This window comes from Podarcis filfolensis (genome assembly GCF_964270895.1).
Source record: "Podarcis filfolensis genome assembly, chromosome: 4".
Taxonomy (NCBI): Eukaryota; Metazoa; Chordata; class Lepidosauria; order Squamata; family Lacertidae; genus Podarcis; species Podarcis filfolensis.
In genome coordinates, this window is record NC_139607.1 from 77,159,250 (window position 1) to 77,183,553 (window position 24,304).

At 42.6% G+C, this 24,304-nt stretch overlaps 1 protein-coding gene across 8 annotated transcripts in view; it reads left to right on the forward strand.

Moving 5' to 3' along the window:
• Positions 1-24,304, forward strand: part of STARD13 (StAR related lipid transfer domain containing 13) — a 220,872-nt gene that overhangs the window by 173,159 nt on the left and 23,409 nt on the right. For all 8 annotated transcript variants that reach the window (XR_014546985.1, XR_014546986.1, XR_014546987.1 and 5 more), the window contains 3 exons: positions 11,914-13,307; positions 13,743-13,916; positions 19,564-19,723. Coding sequence is in view for 5 of the 8 variants with exons in the window: in XM_083609001.1 (XP_083465127.1) it covers positions 11,914-13,307; positions 13,743-13,916; positions 19,564-19,723 (1,728 nt within the window). In the remaining 3 variants the exon portion in view is untranslated. The remainder of the gene's footprint in view (positions 1-11,913; positions 13,308-13,742; positions 13,917-19,563; positions 19,724-24,304) is intronic.

Sequence of the window (24,304 nt, forward strand, 5' to 3'; positions counted from 1 at the left end):
AAGATCATAGCTAGCCATTGCCTTGCATCACATGCCAAATTAAAATTTACCAGACGGATGCACAGATTCTGCACACATAACGCAACAGCACTGGGTCGAAAGGAAATCTTTGACTTCAGATGAAGGCCCTACATCATTATTATAACCCCCATAACTATGTGACAGCTATCTTTCTAAAACACACCAGGAAGCAACCATCAAAGAAACTGACAAAAGGAGAGGCCACATTTTAAGACGCTGAAAGAACTTACTTACAGCCTAATGCATTTCAGTCAAAAGGGTTCATCCAAGCACTTTCAACAAACAGGAGTACGGTACTTATGCAGTAGTAGTAACAGTTGTAGTAATAAAGGCCTAAAAGCATAATGTCAATGTTAAATATACCAGTAGCCTGAAAAGCACCCCAAGAGCTTTTTAAAAACAATAAACATGCCAAAATAAAGTTACAAAAATGTGTGCAATTAAAAAAGCTTACTCTTAAAACGCTTTACTGTAAACTTCAGTACATGTGTATCTGCAGCTATTTGAAACTATATTACTCAAATATACCTTACAGGTATCTGGACAACATCTTCTTAAACCATTCAAATGCAGTGGCGCAGGCATATCTCACACTAAAATGCAAATGTGTGGTCTTCTTGTAAAGAACATATTGGTTACAAACATTTTTGACAGCCAGGGATCATCACCAAACGCCCAGCTTAACAGGCACGCTCAGGGAGTATCAAGAAAAAGCACATAATTGTATTTCTGATGGAGAATTGAGCTGTTGCCAATGTCTTTTAAAGCTGGGGATCATTACCAATGTCATTGCACTCGAGTTATTGAAGAAGATATCAAGGAAAAAGAGAATCAAGGAAAAAACAACAACCATACTTTAAAATTACCTCAGCTTTCTAAGCATCTGGGTAGGCTTGCCTAAACAAGAATGTTTTTAGCAGGCGCTGAAAAGCGTACAGCTTGATTTTTCCCATCCATTTCACCGCTGCGCCCAAGCAATGGCCCAGGGACTCCACAGCCCCTCCCTATTCAGATGTTATGGAGAAACAGAGTTGAGTGATATCAGCATGCCGATGGTCAACCTCGCCCTGAAACTCCTAATGACCCCTCCTAATGGCTTCATGTAGATATTAAATAGCACCATTATAAATACACATTTGTGTAACTTGGATTTCAGCATGCTTAATTTTATAGAAAAGTCACAAGCCTTGTGGTGTTTTTAAGGACATTAATATATATATTGATATCAACACCATTGTTCTGTAGGGGATGGCACTGCGCTACTCACCTGACCTCCATTTAATTGCATTGCCAGTAGAGGGGGAAGCATGCAGCCGTGCTGAGGTTCACACACTAAAAGCTCACCAGCACAGCCAGTCCAGGGCTCCTGCTGGTGCGCTTGCGCCCTGCCAACCTCCCTGTGACCCACTAGAGGTCAGGGGAGTAGCAGTGCTCTACCATGCCATGCATGACTTAGTGTTACACATACGTTTGTTGCCTGTCTGTTAGAGAGAGCCTCTGAATAAGACCTCTTGGCTGAAATACATTGTGCTATTAATAAATATTCATCAGCACTTTGAAATGCCGTCTCTCTTTTTGCTGTCTTTCAATCCACTTCCTCCTGCCCTCTGTTGTCTTCTGCTCAGAATTATTTGAGAGTCTTGAACGCACTTGCATAGCAGAAGCTGTGGGAGAGAGACTTTGACAAAAGAACAGTTCTCAACAGGCTTCTCGAAATGCAAGGGCAAAATACATGTTGTTTAGTTACTTGCCTCACAGTGTTGTCTGCTGCCATGTGACTATAAGACATGATCCGCTGCCAGATAAAAAGCCGATAACATTTTTCCAATTTTTGTGTGTGTGTGTGTGCTGACTTATTAAAATAAAGCTCGCCATGTTTACAACCTCCTTGTGTAATACAGGCATTATTTAAGGCTTAAGGGGTTTCAGCAAGGAATGCAGAAAATGTCTTGTGATGTGGGGAATTTTGTAACAGAGCCAACAACCTTTTATTTACAAGGCACTCCCCTCCCAGGGGCACTTTCTAATCAGTAGTTAGCATAGTGTAGTACATTGCCTCTTGAGAGTCCCACGACTGCAAGAAGATCAAATCTATCCATTCTGAAGGAAATCAGCCCTGAGTGCTCACTGGAAGGACAGATCCTGAAGCTGAGGCTCCAGTACTTTGGCCACCACATGAGAAGAGAAGACTCCCTGGAAAAGACCCTGATGTTGGGAAAGATGGAGGGCACAAGGAGAAGGGGACAACAGAGGACGAGATGGCTGGACAGTGTTCTCGAAGCTACCAACATGATTCTGACCAAACTGCGGGAGGCAGTGGAAGACAGGAGGGCCTGGCGTGCTCTGGTCCATGGGGTCACAAAGAGTGGGACATGACTAAACAACTAAACAACAACAACAGTACATTGCCTTAAGAAACATTGCACACTTCTGATTCTCTCAGGAAGCTTGATTAATTCTTCTCAGTGGTGGCAGTGCTTAGAATGGGGCAGGAGACAAGGGAGGATAATGGAATGGGGTACATCCCCATTTCTTCTCGGCTGGACCTAAGATGGACGTCATTGTGTCTGGCCTAATTTGAAATGAAATACCTCCCTTGCCTCCTCACTCCCTTTCAGGACTGGTAGTTTAGGACCGCAGTCTTAAACACACTTCAGATTAAAGATAAAATGTGTCTTCATAGTGCTGCAACCCCAACCCTCAGATGAGCATACCGGCAGATTGAATGTTGGCATCTGCCCTGGCCCCATCTGCCTGCTCATGCCTTCACTTGCCTACGGTTGTCTCCTCCGCCTCCTCTTCCTGTTGGAAAAAGTTAGCAAAGCGCCCTGCACCCAGGTTCCTAAATACGGAGGAGAATGTGCTGCTTCCATTTCAGACCCTCCACTTTGGAGTGCTTTTTTAAACTTATCCAGCTAGAAACAACAGCAGGAGTGAGCAGGCAGGGAGAGGTAAGATGGATGAACTTGAGCAACCTTTGATTTGCTGGTATGCTTGTCTGACACTTGAGTTGTGGCTAGGAAAGCACTGTGACCTGATGGCTTGTTTCACATCTCTCTTCATCGTAGGCACTTGGTCTCAACGGGCTCAGTCATTGCACCTCAGTCTTCCTCCCCTTGCTCTACTGCCTCCCTGTGTCAAATTTTAGAGTTTTAAAAAATCTAGGACAGCAACATGTTCTTTTATTTTGTGTGTGTGTAACTGAAATTGCTTCTTTCTCCTTCTGAGATTAGTCAGATTGATGATTGTAGCGAATCAGCAATCACCTTGTAGATCAAGGGATGCCACGATGTAGTAAGTCTTGATGTAGAGCTTGTTCCCATGTAAGTGTTCATAGAATTTCAAGCGTAGCCAGTGAGTGTTGACATAACTGAGAACGAGTGAAGGCAACTGAAAATGAGAATGAAAAAGATAAAAGCAAAGACCAGAAAAGTAAAAAAATAAAAGCAAAGACTAGAAAAGCCTTATCTTACAGTGTAGATAAGAAGGCAGATATGCAGAATTGGAAAGAATGCTAGAATATTGGTAACATGGGGTTCTTCAGGATGGAGATGGTTGCAAGTGGCATATACACTGGATAAACATTCCTAACATCTGCAGTCCACATTATGAGATGCAGGTGTTACAGTGCAAGTCAGCTGTGGTATTAGCTACCTGGTGCCTCTTCCTCAAGATACCATTTCCCCCCACTTCCTGCTTAGTGGTACAGTCCACAGCGGAAGCTGCTGTTTGGTTGTGGCCTCAGAAATCAGTTACAGACCAAAAAAAATAAAAAAATACGGTTAGGCAGTGACTCACAGTTATTTTATAGTTCTCTCTATAGTTCTCTACTGCATATCTGTAAAGATGGAAAATATCTCTTCACATAATGGTTACTGCCTCTCTTAACAACTCTATTTGCTATTTATTATGTCTGGGGCATAAAGCCAAGCAAGCACTGATGGTTAGAAAGCTTGGAACAGTTATATTCCACATCTCCTTGAATGTCTCAGAAAAACAGCAGTCAATTAAGTTGCTGAATGGCCTAGCACTGAAGGCCAGTCAAAGATGGAAGATACAAATGGGTCACTGCAAGGCATTCTGGGAGAAAAGATGAGGCAAATCTGTAATCCAATTGAAATCAGTGGGGAAATTAACACATAGTTCTACATAACAAACTGTTAGCGCCCGACATTAAACTTCATTTGAAGCATATTCTTATGTTTTGAAATTCCCTTGAAGAAAATTTGCCCTTAAGTTATTTGGATAGACACAAAGCTGCAGTTGGAATGACTGCCTTCCCCAGCTGTAGGGTCACAGCCCTTGTGAAGGAAAAAATGTGGGAAAATCCATTAAGAGAGCTACACTCATGCATTCTGCTGGCACCCACATCCACCTGAGGAAACAATGTTTTCAGTTCTAGTTTTATTTTTAACCAGCTCTAAAGATGCTAAGTATAGAACGTTCTTTCTGAGCCTTTACAATTTGGCAAACACTGTCGGCCTTCCTGAGCTAAGCCTTCAGCTCATTCATAATGGAGAACTGTGCACACATTTTTGTTACTCGTCTAGCTGTGTCTTATCCTAAAAACAGAAAGTGGATGCGGAAGTTGAGTGAAGTCAAGCTTCCTGGCTGAGCGGCTATTGGAAACCAAGTCTCCATAGTAGAAGTCTAACGTTCTAACCACGAGACCTCACTAGTTTTTAGCTGTATACAGAGGATTTGTGGATATAAGGCATCAGTGTGCAACTCTAACCACTCTGAAGGCAATATCACTGATGGGCCTGGCCCTTGGCTTCACTCAGCACTGTGGCTACTTTCCTTGACCACTGTATTGTCTTGGATTCAGACATAAAGGGGGTAGGGGCAATCATTGATAGGCCACACATGAACGCACACTGTCTGTGGGCAATGTGTTGTGTGGTTCAAATTCAAGGGATCAGGTGTGCTTTGTCAGTGCTTCAGACATCTGCGGTCACAGGCGCCATCTTAAGAGGATTGAGGGGGCTCATGCGTGACACTGCATGATGTCATGTACATGATTCTGCAACATCATGTGGATAAGTTATGTGACAGCCTGACATTGTGCAATGCTATGAGGAGCCATGAGGCAGAACTGAACACCCTCTGAATATTGAAGGGGCTCAGCTCCCTCAAAAAATACTCTGTGGGGGCTTAAACTGCCTAGGAGCAGGCACTCCTGTCTGCTGTGCAGATACTCAGAGTGTTTCACTCTGTGCTGGCACACCCTGATTATGAGGACCAATGAAGGCTGAGCAATCCATATAGCAAGTTCCTCAGAACCAAGCATGGGGATGTCCTGGGGGGCAAAGTTAGCTACTCCTTCGCAGGATAATCCCTGTGAGCATTGCAGCGCTGTGCTGGGGAGCGTGGGAAAGCATTTAGCTTTGCCCTTTGTCACACACAGAGATTGCACTGGAAGGCTGCAGTGCATCATTTGCAAACCGTGAACTCAGTTCTGCAAGTGCCAGTTCTTATGCAGCCAAAATGGCAATATTCATGCACGAGAAGGAGCAAGCCTGAGAGAAGCCCAGGTGTAAAATTGCCACTGCGAGATAACAAATTCCTTTCATACCGGACAATGGTTTGCTATCTCAGCTGTATTGTTAGTGAATAAAGTCAAATATATCATCATGCTCGGTGATAATTAGTGTCATTTTTGGCAGTTTTCTCAGCTGAAAGGGCCAACTGATTACACATAGAAACTGGCTTGTGCTCTTTATTGTTAGATATAATTTTCAGAACAGAGTCAAATTACATTGCCAGCTAGCTTGTTTAACTTGGGATTATCTTTAATTCTGCCAGCACACACTATTGTCAGCCACAGTAGCTGCGTTTGGATGATCACATCCCTGCTTAATAAGCTGAGATATGAGTGAACCTTCCCCCACTCCCAGCCCCAATGCTCGAAACCCCATTGATTACCCCTTCATGCAAGTCATGATTAAGCAAGGAAGTTTCTTAATTGACCATAGCTTCCTTTTTTTTCTGAATTGGGAAACTACAGTTACCAGCTTCACACAGGCCAGAGTATTAAATCAAGTTCAATAATATTCTGGATTGTTCTGATACTGGCAATAATAGTTTGGTGGTTCAGACAAAACAGGAGGCTCCGGTTTGTCGAAGCCCTCCTGGTTTGTTCTCTCCCGTCACAAGAAGGAGGTGCAAAGGGATTCTATGTAGTGGGAAAAGCCTTGCTTATCTCTCAGTAGATAATTAAGTGTAGACATAATTGAGCATCATCTGACTTTCAAAGGTTCCCTGAATCCCTAGAATAATGTTCAAAACAGCATCACTTCTGTATCCCAAGAGTATTCTTGGGGAGCCGTGTGATAGTGCTAAGTAAAGGTGCAGATTATCTAATGGAATGCTTATATTTTTGTGTGGCATGATGTTTGTAGATAATAATCTGCTGGGCCAAAGACCCAACCCAGCCCCTAGAAAAATTTTATCTGTCCCCATCAAATTTGAATAAATATGACATGGTAATTTAATTTTTTACTACCTTATCTTTATTCAAATTTTAGCAGGGACCCTTATAAGATTGTGGGAGGTTTATAATTTAAACACTTCTAAATTATGGTGATAGACGAAGCTGTAGATTTTCTGCATGTTGAATGAAAATATACGGCTGTTAAAGGTTGTTGGCTGAATTAGATTTATGAAAATGCTATGTTTACTTTGGGATAGTAATTTTCTTGGGAATTTGAGTGGCTAATTTAAATGGGCTTAGTCTGATATTACAGAGTGATCCAAACCTACTGAGTGACAGAGATACCATTGTACAGTGGTGCCTCGCAAGACGAAATTAATTTGTTCCGCAAGTTTTTTCTTCTTGCGAGTTTTTCGTCTTGCGAAGCACGGTTTCCCATAGGAATGCATTGAAAATCAATTAATGCGTTCCTATGGAGACCGCTTGCCAGGCTGGCGGTGTGGAAAAGGGCTTTTCTCCCCACCGCAAGCCTTCAGGACAGGTCCGGGAAAAGAGGGGAAGGCGCGCAGCGCTTCTCCTCTGTTCCCGGGGCTTGCGGTGGGAGGAGGGTTTTTCCTCCCCACCGCCAACATTCAGAACAGCATTCTGAATGTTGGCGGTGGGGAGGAAAGCCCTCCTCCCACCGCAAGCCTTCGGGACAGGTCCGGGAACAGAGGGGAAGGCGCGCAGCGCTTCTCCTCTGTTCCCGGGGCTTGCGGTGGGAGGAGGGCTTTTCCTCCCCACCGCCAACATTCAGAACAGCATTCTGAATGTTGGCAGTGGGAAGGAAAACCCTCCTCCCACCGCAAGTCTTCAGGACAGCCATCCGAAGGCTGGCGCGGGGAGAAGGTCTCTCCGCCCCACCGCCAGCCTTCGGAGGAGCCTTCCAAAGGCTGGCGCAGTGAGAAGGTCTCTCCGCCCCACCGCCAGCCTTCGGAGGAGCCTTCCGAAGGCTGGCGCGGGGAGAAGGTCTCTCCGCCCCACCGCCAGCCTTCGGAGGAGCCTTCCGAAGGCTGGCGCGGGGAGAAGGTCTCTCCACCCCACCGCCAGCCTTCGGAGGAGGTCCGAGGACAGTGGGGAAGACGCGCTGCGCTTCCCCGCTGTCCTGGATATTTCCTTATGGGCTTTCGTCTTGCGAAGGAAGCCCATAGGGAAATTCGTCTTGCGAAGCGCATCGAAAAACGGAAAACCCTTTCGTCTAGCGGGTTTTTCGTCTTGCGAGGCGTTCGTCTTGCGGGGCACCACTGTATCTGCAAGTCTAGCAACTCATGGTGGTGAAAGGTGGGAGTCGGGCAGATCAGGCCTGATCCCTGCGTCGCGCAGCAATTGGGCCTAGATCAGGTCCTCTACTCATTCTATCAGTGCAAGAGTTTCCGCTTGCCAGACAAAACAGTTGACCTCCTCACACATGATGTTCTGGGGTTCTCCTGACCCCCAGAGCCAATTTGGATGTGTGGGCGGAGGAGAGAGGGGAAAGCCCTGTGGTGCTACAAGACTCGTTGCAGTAGCTCCCATGAGCATAACTCTTTTGTCAAATCCAGCCCTGTATAAGAACCTGGGAAGGAAGGCGCACATGACAGAAGAATTCGCTTAACATTAATTTGACTTTGACCTCTCCAATTATTTCTAAGGAACGTAATCTATCCCCTCCTCTCCCAGCCACAGCAAGTCCTGAAAAACCCTCTAGGAAGGTTCAGTAGAACCCTCCTGAGCAATGTGGGGTTGGGCATGGGGGTGGGAAGTTGTGGGGAGGGGACAATAATTAAAATCAGTCTTGGAGCCATATTATTATTGTGATTATTATGATTATGATTATTTTATTTTGTACCCTGCCCATCTGACTGGGTTGCCCTAGCCACTCTGGGCCACTTCCAACTGATATAAAAACATAATAAAATATGAAACATTAAAAGCTTCCCTATACAAGGAAGATTACGGTAGTCAAGTAAAGGAAGTTCATGGAAGGAAAGCTTCCTGTCCCTTCCTTACCCCACGCAGCAGCTATCCCCAGCCCACACTGTCAGGGAAGGCCCCTGACCCCCCAGAGAGTTTTTTTTAGGTGGGGCAGGGGGGCAGATTGGATGGAAAACTTACTTACTGTAAATTTTGTTGATTTATGTAGGATCCAAGCCCATGTCTTTAAAATAAAAATAAAAAGATCTGGTGACTTCAGTTTATGAGCTAAAGCTTTCCTTCTAAGAGTGTCAATTCTTTCCGGGATGACAATAGTTTCCAACGTCCATAAATAATTGTATGAATTTACAGAGCCCTGAAAAACGTAGGTCCTAGGTATCTTAGAGAATGCCTAAACACTTGTATTCCAGCTCAGTCACTGAGATCGTTTGCAGGAGCATGGTTAGTCATCCTCCGAGTTGGCAAGGCTCATCTGACAGCAGCAAGAAACAGAGCGCTTAGGGTCATCAACCCGTTTCTATGGGATGCTCTGCCAATTGCGATTCAGCGGCCACCTTCTGTTTCAATCCTTAAACATCTGCTGAAAACCTCTGTGCTGCCATGCTTATGGAGCCATTTAAGAAAAATCTATTTGCCATAGTTTGTTGATCTCTAATTAAAATTTTTACATGGTTTTTACTGTAGATATGTATGTTTGCTATAAATGGCTTTGGTTTTGTTTCTTAAGAATAGAGATAATGAACATATTTTTATAGATAAATAAATTGGATTTTCCCAGCCAATTCTGTTCTACAAACGCACAGCATGTAGTGCAAAGCATGGGGCTTTGTGGTGGGCAATTAGTGTGTAGTCCACAAAGTCCATATACAGACGTACCTTGGAAGTCGAATGGAATCTGTTCCGGAAGTCCGTTTGACTTCCAAAAGGTTCAGAAACCAAGGCACGGCTTCTGATTGGTTCCCGATTGCGCAGGCATGCCAGAAAAAAATAGCGGAAGCTGCACCAGACGTTTGGCTTCCAAAAGAATGTTCGCAAACCAGAACACTCACTTCCAATTTTCGATCGTTCGGGAGCCACAACGTTCAACTCCCAAGGCATTTAGGAGCCGAGGTACGACTGTTCTGTCCACAAAGAGTTGATTCCAAGCACAATTTTGCAGAAGCAGCAGCTGCTTCCTTGTATGTTAATGGGACACAGCTATCTCTGGATATAAGAATGGTGGGAAGGACAAGGGAAGGCTATGTACTGTGTGGAGGACATAGTTAAACTACAGGGTTGGCTCCTGCAAGATGTAAGGATGGCCACTAGCTTCAGTGGCTGAGACAAATGAATGGATGGCAAGGCCATCAGTTGCTACTCGCCACAATGACTATGCTGTGGTTTCACAGCTGGCGACGGTATGCCTCTGAATACCAGTTGCTGGAAACCACAGGAGCGGAAGTGTACGGTCCCGGTAGCAGACTTTCCACAGGTCAGTGAGAACTGGCCTGATCCATCAGAGGGATTATTTCTTATGTTCTTATGTTAATGTGCAAATGGTATTAATTGTTTGATTTCCCCCCCCCCCTTATTTATAGGCTGTTGTGGTTTTGCTATGATTATAGTGATAGTAATATTTGCTCTTTTTTTAATTTTATTATTATTGTGAGCCACCTTGCGCTCAACATTGCTGTTGGAAAAGCAGGAATCAAATATCAAAGTGCAAACTCACAATTTAGATCCATGGTTCCCAGTTCTAGATGTTAGGCATACGGGAATAGCATTCATCTATAATGGATAGTGTGCAATACCCGTAGGTGGCTAGTTTACTAAAGCTTTGCTTATAGCTCTCTTGAGTTTAAAGCCAATGTGTTTTTGTTCAACAAACAATCCCACATAGTTTCTGATGGAATGTGGAACTCATTTCCCACCCACTTTAGTTGATGTTAAACAGTATCATAAGTTTTCCCTTTCCAAAACATGTTTTCTGTAGGTTTGGTGTATAGATATTATATTACCACCACCACTGTCCATATTCTCTGTGAACTGTTTCTCATCTTCCATTGTTCGTTTGACATTGTGCAGCACAGTCTTATGCATGTTTACATGAAATTAAATCACACTGTTTAGGATTGCAGTCTAAGAGGGGTATTTATATTTTATGTTTTGGGGCTGGTTGGTTGAGGGATTCTGGATTTATACCAAACCATGTATAGTTATTTCCCAATATGAGATTTAATTATATATAAATGGCTTCAGGATTACACAACCAGGTGTAACAACCTTCTGTGACTGTTGCAAGTGTGAATCAGGATGCACACCTGTATTTACACTGAACTGGTTTGCACGTAACACTAAACTGTGGTTTGGTGCTGTGAACATGCGCTAGAATGAATTCAAGTGAAGCTTTGGGTTTATACCCTCTGCTCCCCCTTCTTCTTTCATGCAGCCAGGAGCAGGACTTTGCTAGCATTTCATTTTTCATTTTTCATTTAAACACTCCTAGTTTAGCATTATGTAGAAATTAACTTTCTGACTGTAGGAAATAAGTTTCTAACAAGCCAACTTCAAAGCACAGCTGCTGCTGCTGCTGCTGCTTCTCCTTCTTCTTCTTCTTCTTCTTCTTCTTCTTCTTCTTCTTCTTCTTCTTCTTCTTCTTCACCACTCCACCTTTTCCCCTGATGGAACTCAGACTTTGTTTGTTTTAAAGCACAATCTCTGGTTCATACATAATATAAGACAGTATTCGTTGGAAGTGAAACTAAACAATAGTGGTGTCCTTGACTGCATAGGAGGAGAGAGGCAAGCACAGGCTTGTTTACTCAGGCTCATGGTTTGATATGGTATGCAAACCAATCCATTGTGGTGCTCATATAAAGTTTATTGAACTTAACAAGGATGTGCATCTGGGTCCACCAGTTGTTGCACTTGATGAGGTGCCCACAATTACATTCCCAATAGTGTCAAGATAGGCCGCCTTTATGCTTTGACTTTGGGACTATTGTGGGACTACAATGATGTTTTCAGTTCTCAAATAACATTTGTGTTTTCTAATTATTAGTTAATATTACCATTAGAGTAAGAACAGAAACATCATGTCACTTGGCCACATGGGATGGGGTCATCCAATTAGAATTCGTATGGCAATGCATTATACGTAATTTATTGTTCCAGCTGTTTCATTTTATTCCCCCAGTGATTTTATTTGGTAAATGTCCATGAGATTTTTGCTTGTGAAGCTCTCAGGCAAGAGAGAGGGAGGGAGGGAGATAGTGCATTCCAAATGGATCTATTGAATGAGCTAATGTTGAAGGATATTGACTTCACAGAGAAACAGCTCTATTTGTGCATTTCAGAGCCTGTATTGGAATTTTAGAAAGTGAAGAAAGGAGGGCTGTAATCCATTATCTTTGAAAAAAAGAACAGTATCATCCAGCCTGCTTAACTTTAACTGCATCACAGGTTTTTTTAAGTCTATAACGCTAAGAGGGGAAAGACATTCTATTTATCTATGTGCTGTTTTTCAGAGTGAAGACTCTGATGAAGAAGACCTTTGTGCCATCAGTAACAAATGGACTTTCCAAAGGACGAGCCGCAGATGGTCTCGGGTGGACGACATTGACACCTTACTTCATCAGTCAGACAAGCATGGGTCCTTGGGGGACATTAAAATGAAAATCACCACCAGCAGTGAAAGTGTGCTTACTGACCTGAGCGAGCCTGACGTCTCATCTATTCACAGCGAGAGTAGTGGGGGAAGCGACCATCGGGGTCATTCTGGAGCCAGCAACCTTCTCAGGGAGACATTTGACTGTTCAGGACAATATTGTGTAGAAAACGCTCTTTTGCATAACTCCACCTCAGTTGGCACCACCCCTTACCATCCTCCAGAAGACTCTCATCACCTCGGCAATGAGAAACCAACACGGACCAGAGCTAAAACCTTTCTGAAGCGTATGGAGACACTCAAATCCAAAGGGGCACATGGAAAATTGAAAGGCTCCACAAGGACTAGTAACTTAGTGATAGGCAGACCTGTTCTTCAGCATGAGCCAAAAGCCCTAAAGGATATGCAATGCGTCCAAATTGGGAATGGAAACCTCCAGAACATAACATCTCAAAACGCAGTCAAGCAAGCGTTTCCCTTCTCTGCTAAATCCAGCAGTGAGAGTAGCCAGTCAGAGATTAGCAGTAGTGGCATAAGTACTCCCTCCTTAAAGGAACGGAAATACCATGAATCAAATAAACGAGGCGGCATGTACCTGGAGGACCTGGATGTTCTTGCAGGAGCAGCACTGAGGCAAGTGATAGATCAGAATCGTAGAAATGAATTTCATTCCCAGGAGAACCTAGTTGTCCATATTCCAAAGGACCACAAACCTGGAACGTTTCCCAAGGCACTTTCCATAGAAAGCCTCTCCCCTACAGATAGCAGCAACCGCGTGAACTGGAGGACAGGCAGCATTTCTCTAAGCAATCAGAAGTGCTCGACACCCAAAGAGTCCAATCCCCTTGCTATCTGTCCAAAGGAGAGCCGAGTTAGCATTTATGACAACGTTCCAGGTTCTCACTTATATGCCAGTACTGGAGACCTTCTAGATTTGGAAAGGGAAAATCTCTTTCCTCATCTGGATGACATTTTGCAGCAGGTCAATGGGCTTCAAGAATCCGTAGACGACTGGTCCAAAAACATATTGCCAGAGCTGAAGAACAACGATCTATCCATTGGTGAATGTGGATCTTTATCATTCCGGTCACCAGTCAAGATTGCATTAGACTTTGAACAGAACTCTGTATCGGATGGCCGGACGACCCCTAGTGATATGGACAGAGATGGGACATCTCTCAATGAATCAGAAGCTACTGGTGTTAGGGACAGAAGAGATTCTGGTGTTGGAGCATCTCTTACAAGGCCAAACAGGTTTGTACCCTTCAAAATAATTGGATATAGGTTTGAAAATCCTGCTTCATGTTCCAAAGTTCCAAAGATGATAGATGATAGATAGATAGATAGATAGATAGATAGATAGATAGATATAGAGTTTTTGGATTATACCATGTCATGATGATGCACCACCTTCTTTGTGAATGGGATGCACTGGAGCAAAAGTAAATTGCAATTTTGTACTTTATGAACGTTAATCATACCTGTAATGTTTCTCAGACATATAGACTTTTTCAAATGGGTTGTTTTTATGTTAGTTAAATGTGGAGAGTAGTCTCTAGAAACAACCAGTATGGATGGACGGCAGAAGGAAATATTGTATACTTGCAGGTGCAAATCTCTCAGAGGCCTCAAACATAGCACCATAATCAAACATCTTATTCTGTTGCTTTTTACTTTGTTTGTCTAAAGGCGATTACGTTGGCACAGTTTTCAGATCTCTCACCAACTGTGCCATGCCATAGGATCACTGCAGATCAGCAGTCAGTCAGCTGCTCAGTTAAATCTGCTGCAAAAATTTTCCCTGCTTCGTCTTACTGCCATCATGGAAAAATACTCCATGTCAAACAAGCATGGCTGGACTTGGTGAGTACTAACATAGTTTAAGGCATTTGCACTTTTTTCAGCATACTGTTGTGATGAAGCCTAAAAATTATGTTCATCGTAAAATCAACACAACTTGTTCCATCAGTATGCACTTTTGACATGGGGGAATCTTTTTGGTGAAGAGTTTAATATAGCCAAGGAATGGCTGTTGCAGCAGTTTTTTCCCCTATTTATTTATTTATTTATTTATTTATTTCATTTAGTCTAAAGGTCATCCTTACAACCATGTTTTTTCTTTACTTGAAACGTACAGTACATTGGGCAATTTAGATTACACAGAGAGGGCTGATCATAGGGAGGGTCTGGAAGGCTCATTTTGCCTGGACCTCAAACTGAAAGGGAAACTCAAATTTTAGCTTTTGATCAGTTTTGCAATTTTTTTTAAATTCACAGCAGATCCAAATGTGGCGAGCAGATACTTTTAACTTTTGGTTGCGACTTTAAGCAAATAAGAGATGTGATTTGGTACAAAGACTTTCTTTTGTTGTTGTTGTCGTCATCAACTGATGCAGAATTTGCCAAATTAAAGTGTTAAAAATGTTCCTAAATATTAATAAAAATGCATAGGACATGATCACACAAGGTTACCCAGTGGTGAACATGTCTTCTCAGTTTAGCTGATCATATAAACAAACTACTCATAAGAAACATAGAAAGTTGCTTTCTGCTGAGTCAGATCATTGGTCCATCTCAGCATTCTTTGCACTGACTTGGAGCAGCTGTTCCGGGTTTCAGGCAAGTGACACTCCTAGCCCTACATGGATTGAATCTGGAACCTTTTGCATGCAAAGCAGGTGCTCTACCTCTGAGCTATGACCCTTCCCCAAAGGCACTCTTTTTTGGGTGGCTTTTTGGTATGCTGTCAATTATTGTTGTTATTATTATGGCTAAAAGGGTAAAGGTAAAGGTACCCCTGCCCGTACGGGCCAGTCTTGCCAGACTCTAGGGTTGTGCGCTCATCTCACTCTATAGGCCGGGAGCCAGCGCTGTCCGCAGACACTTCCGGGTCACGTGGCCAGCGTGACAAGCTGCATCTGGCGAGCCAGCGCAGCACACGGAACGCCGTTTACCTTCCCGCTGGTAAGCGGTCCCTATTTATCTACTTGCACCCGGGGGTGCTTTCGAACTGCTAGGTTGGCAGGCGCTGGGACCGAACGACGGGAGTGCACCCCGCCGCGGGGATTTGAACCGCTGACCATGCGATCGGCAAGCCCTAGGCGCTGAGGTTTTACCCACAGCGCCACCCGCGTCCAAATAACCACCCGCGTTATTATGGCTGGGGGTCTCAAAAGCTGGAAGTAGCCCCAGTCTCTCTGGACCTCTGAAAGGGCCCAATGACAGAAGCTTCATTTTGCTTTTATGGTGAAAACCCATTTTGTATTTCTAAAATTACAAAATTTCCTATTTCCATCTGTGGGAAGTGAACTAATGGTCCAAGGGTCCATGCCAAGATTGTTATCTCATCAGGAAGAGAAGCTTTGGCTATTTAAGCATTATACACATGTTGTGGTGCTGTAGAGATGTTTAGAGCAGTGGTTCTCAACATGTGGGTCCCCAGATGTTGTTGGACTATAGCTCCCATCATCCCTGAGCTCTGGCCTTGCTAGCTAGGGGTGATGGGAGTTGTAGTTCAACAACATCTGGGGACCCACAGGTTGAGAAAGGCTGGTTTAGAGGGTGGCAACACCTCTATGCTTCTCCATTCAGGACCAAGGGCAGCATCCAACATTCCTTTAGTGCAATGATTCCCACTTGTGCAACAGAGCTTTCCCCTCCTCTTCTCTCCCCACGTGCACCATGCTTCTTCCCCAAACCTTCAGAGGGTTGAGGGAAACCCAACAACAGTTTTAGGAGGCGCACAGGGGAAGAAGAGAGAGAGTTCCATTGCACAAGCGGAAATCCTTCTGTTGACAGAATGCATTAGCCCTACAATGCCAAATACTTGCTTAATTAGAAATATTGATAGAACTGGTGTGAGTTTTCAGAGATCGCCTTATTGTGTTACATGGGTCTAAACCCAAATCTGAGTGTTTAACAGGAGCATTGCCAGAGCAATTACAGTGCCAGTTTACAGCCATTTCTGTTCGTTGTGCAAAATTAGCTGGCATTCTCATTACAGAAGTTTCAGGGTTTTTGTTATTTTGCTACCTAAAGGGTAAAAGGTCAATTGATTCTGCAACTAATTTAGAATTAGGCAGCGAATAGTGATGTGTCTACTCCCATCCTACTACAAGATCCTAAAATGTGTGGCAAGTAAATGGAAAGCCTGGAACATTGGGAAGAAAAAACATTGAGTTTAAATTCCTTTAATAATAATAATAATAATAATAATAATAATAATAATAGTAAAATACAAATATAATATATAAATAATCCTACCTTTAATTTTAAAAAACCAGCAACAATATTGGTTAGGCATTATATCAATGAAAATAATACATAGAGTTACATAGGTACATATTATTTTGACATTTCATATTCTACAAATTTATAAACAAACTCCACATTTCAATAAACTTATTATATGCAAGTTTTGTTAGACATACTAAAACTCCTACACATTCATACCAGGGTGATATTAAAATGGTTCTCAGCAATTTCCAGGATGTTGCTATCACTGCCTTGCTACTATGAGTAAACTGTCGATGCGGGTGAATTATGAACCAAAAGTTGGATCTCCCTAGAACAAGATCAGAGAATCAGTTGGGCGTGCTATGCAGCCATCTTAGTATGTCATGCAGCATAAAATACTGGGGGCAAATTTAGTTTGGAATCTGGAACTGACACAGACTGCAGCACAGGTTATTAATATTCTTTCTTGCTGTAGTCAGTATCACTTCTGTCATCTACACTGAGGTTTTCTGCCGCAATATCATCTTCATGAAATGGCATTCAGATCTCTTCCTCTGCATTTATTAAAGATTTCAGAGATGAGGGCGCTTGGGCACGCACTTGTGAGTTTCAGTTTTCTAGCCATGGTCTTGTAGATTGCACAGAGAGGCTTACTTAAAGTAGCTCAGTTCCAGAGTCTACAAATAAAATTTGTCCACAGTAATTGTTCTAACATAACATATTCTGGCTGAGTACTTTATAGCATTAGCTGGCATCTTAGTGGCCTCTGTGAGAGTGCTAAGGATTATTGCTCTCATTTTACAGCCAAAGGCTGTTGGTTACTGTTGGTTCTAGTCACCCAGGAAGCATAATTCAGAAAGGCTGCCTCAGAGCACTCCCAGTAGACTCCATGTCTGCAGTAGTAGTAAAACTATAATAAAAAATAATCAAGAGAAATAAATACAGGCACCACGTTTGTAACCAAACTTCCCTTAAATTAATGGAATGGCTTTGCAGTTTATATGTTGTACCATGTACTTGTTCAACTGCAAAGTAATATTTAGAGATTTGTACTAGATATCAGCCGTTCAGAAAATATACGGTGCAGAGAGAATTATCCGTCAAGTTAAATAAAGAGGAAAGAGAAGAGGCTGAAAGATAATAATAGCAACGGGGGCGATGAATCACAGAATGTGAGTGTCCAGATCTTCTGATTTGCTACACTCTTCCCTCTTCACATGTTAACCTCTTAGGACATCCTGATGGATGAGTAGCTAACCCAGTCACTGTTTGCCATGAGAGAGCAATGTATGTGTGATGTCTGCCTGCTCTCTTGGTCCACTGGCAGTAGCTGTGAAGCATTTGGAGATAGCATCTAGGCCAAATATTGATGGCCAGCAACAAGCAAAGAAGGCTGCCTCTGGGGCACTGACCCAGGAGAACAAGAAGGGATCTCATTCTCTGTCACTGTCTTCCAGCTTCCACCACCTGAAGCAGATGCTTTGCTTAAGTCAGACTATTTCTCCATCTAGCCCATAATAATTTGCTACGCAAATTAGTCTCAGACAGAGTTCTTTCCCATCATCTGCTATGTGTGCTCCTTTTACAACTGAAGATTCAGGGAACAGAATTTGGATCTTCCAACACTCAATGCATGTGCTCTCCTACTGAACTGTAGAGTCTCCCCCAAAGCAGGAGCTCCCCATTGAGGAATTGGACCCAATTCTCCTGCATGACAGGAGAAGATAATTGGCAACTAGCAGAGCAATCCACACTTCAGGCAGGCAGTACTTCCATTGGGAGGATGAGTAAACTGCAGAGGTCAGTAGAGCTATTCTGAGCTGGGTGGAGAGAGGCCTTTGGGGGCATTGGTTGGAATCCTAACTTTCTACTTGAGCAGTCCCCTGCCACTGCCTCTGGTTGCCCTGGGCCCATTAGGTATCTCCACCTCTCTTGTACGCCTCACATGGCTTCTTTTGACCGTGTCTGCCTTCCCACCTCACACAGCTGAAACTTGCTTCAGTTCCACTTAAAATGATGTTTCTCACAAAGGTACATCTGTGGCGTTTCTATTGCCTGCATTTGTTTGCTTCAGAAATAAAAACTCACTGAACTGAAGCAGAACCCTGAGAGTTTCCCCATAATCCATTATTTGAGCTTCGAATTTGGCATGTAATGTTCCCTCACTGTAATTCTAAAATTGAATGGTAATGATAAATCATGCAATTTGAGATTACAGACATAATGAGCCACACTGAGGAAATTAACTCTACATGCTTTCAAGTTTAATCTTCTGCCATTATTTATTGCACTTCAAGTTGTCAAGCATTTTCTAAGGAAGTGTGTCGGGCTCAGCTAGTTGAAAGCTGTGTTGCCGAGGATGCTCTCTTGTAGAACAAATATGTTTGATTGCCAATGGCAGTTCCACTACCGAGAGCATAAAATGTGCAAAAACGTAAAGCCTCTATAAATTCTGCTGTAGGAACGAAACCTATTTGCTCCCAGTTAACTCTTTCCTTTTTCCATCTTTGCTGCTCCTTTTATCAAACCCTTCTATTCTGCTCCTGGAAAACTAGAGAAATGCAGTGACTAAGTTCATCTTCCATACAGAGCACATGTCATCGAAAAAGAAGCAAATGCCCAAACCAAAACACTTATGGGAAAGAAGCAGGTCATTAAATGTGGTGTGCATCTTTGGGGGTTAGATGTTTTAGCTGGAATTATATGTAATGTAAACCAGCCAAAGTAAAGAAAAGGTTGTTTGCTGCCCCTACTATAACCTATGCTAGTTATGCACTACCTCCAGTGTTGGAAACAACAGGCCTTTGAGGAGCAGCTGCTGGGAACCACAAGTAAATAGAGTGCTTTTGCATGCAAGTCCTGTATGCAGGCATCTGGTTGGCAACTGTGAGAACAGCATGCTGGACTAGGTGGACCTTTGATTCGATCCAGCCAGACTTTTCTTATGCTCTTACGTTTTTCTTTTGGTTCCTGTTCAATCCTCATTCTGTAGCAACCCAGTGGCTACATAGGGAATGTTGGTGTGGGTTATTGATTGATTGTGGGTGTGAGAATTGACTAGGCTGTTATTTTTCTGCAAATGTGTTTTGCAGAACTTCTGAACTTTCAAATAACTCAGGGGCTGCATGGCTAGAAACCTGTTTCATGCCTCAGGACAGCACCCACACACTGCGTGATCAGGGAGGAATGATGTATGTCCACCATAGAGATAGGTAGTTTTTATAGGATGCACAGTTGTGTTGTTTTTTATTTGTACTGTTATTATCATCATTAGGTCTGTACCAAAGTTCATGAAGAGGATGAAAGTTCCAGACTACAAGGATAAAAACATATTTGGTGTGCCTTTAATAGTTCATGTGCAAAGAACAGGGCAGCCCCTTCCACAGAGCATACAACAAGCGCTGCGCTATTTACGCAACAATTGCCTGGATCAGGTAGGTTCTTCATTTCTGTAGGTTTATGAGCATACAAACTCCTATAGCAGCTTTTCCCCAGCTAAAATTATACGAGGTGGGTTCTTATGCCTTTGGTTTTATTGTTTGGACTAGCATAATGTCCCTTCAAGGATGACTGGACAGTTTTAAGGATTTAGTAGTGTGTGCTAGCCCTATTGCTGCCATTAAAAATTACTATTTACGTAGCACACTTTAATTTGAGAATGCTTTACTGTCTTTATTGTGCTTGCCTTTACCGCAACCCTAGAAAGTATGGAACTGTTAGTCCCATTTTACAGATAAACAATTGACTTACTGTTGTTTGTAGAACTAAAATGTTGTATCTTCTAGCATACAGAATGACATTGGTCTTATGGCTACTATTCATGTATATTTGGTTGTGGACACACCCAGAAATTAATCTCTATGTTCCCCTTGCCCAAATCTGAAGCTTCCTAGCAGAAGACATCAGAAAAAAGTAGATGAAACAAACTCAATCATTTTATGGATAGAGGTTGTCTGTCTTCTGAGAATCTTGAAGGGCAACGAATCCCCATCTCCACATTCTGGTCTTAGAAACATGCACAACCTTTATTAAAAAGGAGTTAGCTGCATCAGTAATATATTATTAATTCAGTTACCCTCTCTGACCTGTTCTCTTACAGTAATAATTACCACCAGTGGGCTTACACTACCAAGAAAAAAATGCTTACATCTCATTACTACTGGGTTTTCAGTAGCATATCTGGGAGTTCAGTTTAGCAGTTCCAAAGAACAAAAAATAAATAAAAAGGTCAGACAAAAATCATTGAACAATAAGAGAGATTAGCAGCATCAGGGTGTAATGCAGCAAGAGATTTAATTCTGCTTCCATGGAATCTGATCCTTGCTTCTGATTCAAGTGTAATTGAGAGAGACTTATTTTAAAGTGAGCTTCAAGTGGCGTGTTGTGCTCTGACCTTTTGGCTGGCCACACCAGAGCATTGAGAAACCGTATGGGCTAATGCTTTTCCTCTGCTGTGTGTGATGAGAAAAGCATTTTTAAAAAGAGGGGGAGGAGAGAGAGAAAGGCAAGAGAGCCAGCATGTAAATACTGGCTGCAAGCTAAGGCAGAGCCATTTACCAACATTCCCAAATGTCTGCTCCACCAGCCACATGCCATTTCGAAAGCAATTGTATAAATGTTCCCAAAGAGTGATGGTTTGGAAGACCTGCTGTGCATGAGCACGAAGCAGTGGATATGTGCAAAAAAGCTCTGGATCGAGGGCACATACATTATTTTTCAGTTCTGCGCTAACTATATATAAGCTTAAAAAGGTAAAGGGAGCCCTGACCGTTAGGTCCAGTCGTGGCCGACTCTGAGGTTGCGGTGCTCATCTCGCTTTATTGGCCGAGGGAGCCGGCGTACAGCTTCCAGGTCATGTGGCCAGCATGACTAAGCCGCTTCTGGCGAACCAGAGCAGCACACGGAAACGCCGTTTACCTTTCCGCCGGAGTGGTACCTATTTATCTACTTGCACTTTGACATGCTTTTGAACTGCTAGGTTGGCAGGAGCAGGGACCGAGCAATGGGAGCTCACCCCGTCGCGGGGATTCAAACCGCCGACCTTCTGATCGGCAGGTCCTAGACTCTGCGGTTTAACCCACAGCGCCACCCGCGTCCTTTATATAAGCTTATTGATAGGCTATTGCAAGTATGTGTTGGAGTATTAAGAGGGATGCATTGCACTCTTTTCTCTAGTAAACAAGGTAAAACCCAGGGGTTTCCATTCATTGTTTTCTGATTTTAAAGGAGATGGGATTACTATTGTGCAATATATTTTGTTTTCTATTAATAGTTTCAAGAAATAAAATATAATAGGGGTAAGCCACATGAAGGCCCACTGGTTGTCTTCAGTGCTCCAAGGCTCTTTTCTTCCCTTGAAAAAGCTTGTATTTCCTCTCCAGCTTTTCTCATGGAACAGCATGTTTTTAAGTGAATCAGCAGCAGGAATAGTTTGAAGGAACCTCTTAAGTATAATAGCAGCAACAGCAATAGGTTTTCTACCCTTCCTTTCTATCATTAAGATGCCCAAGGCGTTTAACACAGCCGTAACCTATACCAGCTCCTCCAGTGCATCACAAAATAAACCTCAAGCATAAAAGATCAACAAAATGGATTCAGACTATGATTAGCTGCAGACTGGTTACTGATGAGTAACAAGCCACTATAGATTCAGAGCTTAGCCTTTGATATATATTGAATTTTTTTATGTTTGGCACAAGAGCTTCTATTACGCAGACTGATGAAGAGATGGATGCAGCTTAGAACAAATTCAGTCTTTTAGTATTAAATAAATTCAGTGTTGCAGTCACTTACTGTTGGTTTCCTGCTCTGTTCTGACTCCAACCTTCACATTTGACCATAAATTATGCTGGAATGCAGAACTATTTACAGTGCTTTTCGTGTTGACATTTAGTCCATGAGGCTTTTTGTATATAGCATTTTAAAGTCTGCATTTAAAGTCAGTTTTCAGATCAGTAAAACATTTGTTTCTAGTAGACAGCTGGGATTCTTTATAACTGTAATAAACTGTGCAAAATGTAAGCCCATCAATATCATTATTAAGAAACATCAGTCCTGAGTCAAGCAGTGCAATGATAATTGAGACAAATATATATGGTGAGGCAAAGGAAAACTTAAGTTCTATAATTTGAAAACGGAAACATGCCCAGTCTCTTTTTCTCATAGATTCCCCACCACTACACACTATGTCGTCATCCCTCCTACTGTGAAATGAGGAAAAATAACCTTAATAGATCCCAAGTGGTATAATAAACTTCACTTGGGAATTAAAATGTGGTTTGTACACAGGAATTTGCCCCAGGGGCATTCCATTTAGGAGAACTGCTGGGAAAGAGACAGTGCTGTGCAAAGCTGCTAGACAGCTCATTTGAAGAATTATCAGCTTCTTGCAGAAGAAAGCACATGGGAAAAATATTTATGTATCACAGAAAGCCTATGTAACTAATCCCTACCACATCTTCTTCCCAGCTAAGGCAACAGGATAGAAAAGAGCCTGGAAGACTTAGTCTGAAAGTTATGTCCTTCAAATCCAGCTATTACTTGGCAACCAGTATATGATATAGGTAGAAATAATCTTTTCTGACTGTCTGCCACAGTAGCTGAGCTATTTCATTTATGTATTTAAATGTTTCTCGTCCACACTTCATTGGCACCAGTACCAGGACAAAGAACTATATAAGATAAATTATTTAAAAAGATTGAAAATAAAATCTGAAAAAACTGTCAAACAAAACAGCTAAACGCAGTCAGAATGCATGGATTACCCCATCTGCCTGTAAAATGTACAAAGACGGGTCCTCAGCACTTTTTGAAAATGCTTGCGTTCAGTCGTTTTATTTAGAGAATGTGATATTTTCTTTGGTGTGTAAGGCCTTGATATCAGAAACCACTGACAGCACAGCATGACTTAAGATAGCATAACTTGGGGCTGGAGACTATGACAGACTGGAAGAAGATCTGGATCTGGCAGCCAATATACACACCCTCTGCAAGAGTTAAGGAGTCTGCTGTTAAGGTAGTTAATTCGTAGCATCTGAGAGCAGTGTGGTTTTATCATACTGGCAAGCAGATATTGCCTAAACATTGGAGAGAGTGCAGCAAAATGGGAACTTGATTTCATCTGTGGTGGACTTCGGATGGCGATGTTTCACTCCGCTTCAAAGGTAGCTGGGAAAACAGTTGTTCTGGATCCACCACTGGTTCTGTTGTGGCTTTCAGAAACATAAAAAAGGGAACTAATGCATATATGCTGTAAGCCACCCAGAGAGGCTGGGAAAACCCAGCCATATTGGCAGGGTATAAATAATAAAATTATTATTATTAAAGACTCAATAGTGTCACATGAATAGGCTGAGTCAAGTCTAGTAAACCTACTGATAAAGGTGTGTGAGGGAGAGGATTGCGAGTTACAGGCAGATAGAAATGTACTCTAGGTGGAAAAATTGCAGCCACCCCATTTAATGGGTCTCTTCTTTGTAGCTTATATGGGAAATGACCTTTTTAGAGACCATTTTGACACCATGTGATGTGCCTGTTTACTCAGCATTTCTAGGTTTTAAACAGTGACTATTTTAGTGTTCCCTTGTTTAGCTTCTTTTAAAAGTGTTTTGATGCTGTTAACAAACATTGGAGTACAGCTGTTCTTGTCACATTACCTTAATCTCCTAATATTTATGCACAGCACAGAGGTATCAGATGGTGGGACCACGGAACTGTGCAAATGTAGGGAAATGACCACATGAATAAAATATGGAGGAAGCTATAGATTCTGTTACACAGACTCCGATTCAGATTAGTCCTTTTGCAAAAAGAATGTCCCATTTTTTCACAGTGGAGGAGTCCATTCACAGAAATAATGGAGCAGCTTTCCTCCCATTTCCCCCTTTCCTCCTGTAGTCTCCCCATACTGCTCCAGATGGTCTCTTGGCCACCCAAAGAAGTAGATTTTTGGGTGACATAGGAGAGAGAAATCTACAAAACTACCCTCTTACTTTCCATGAGTAGAGCGCAACTTG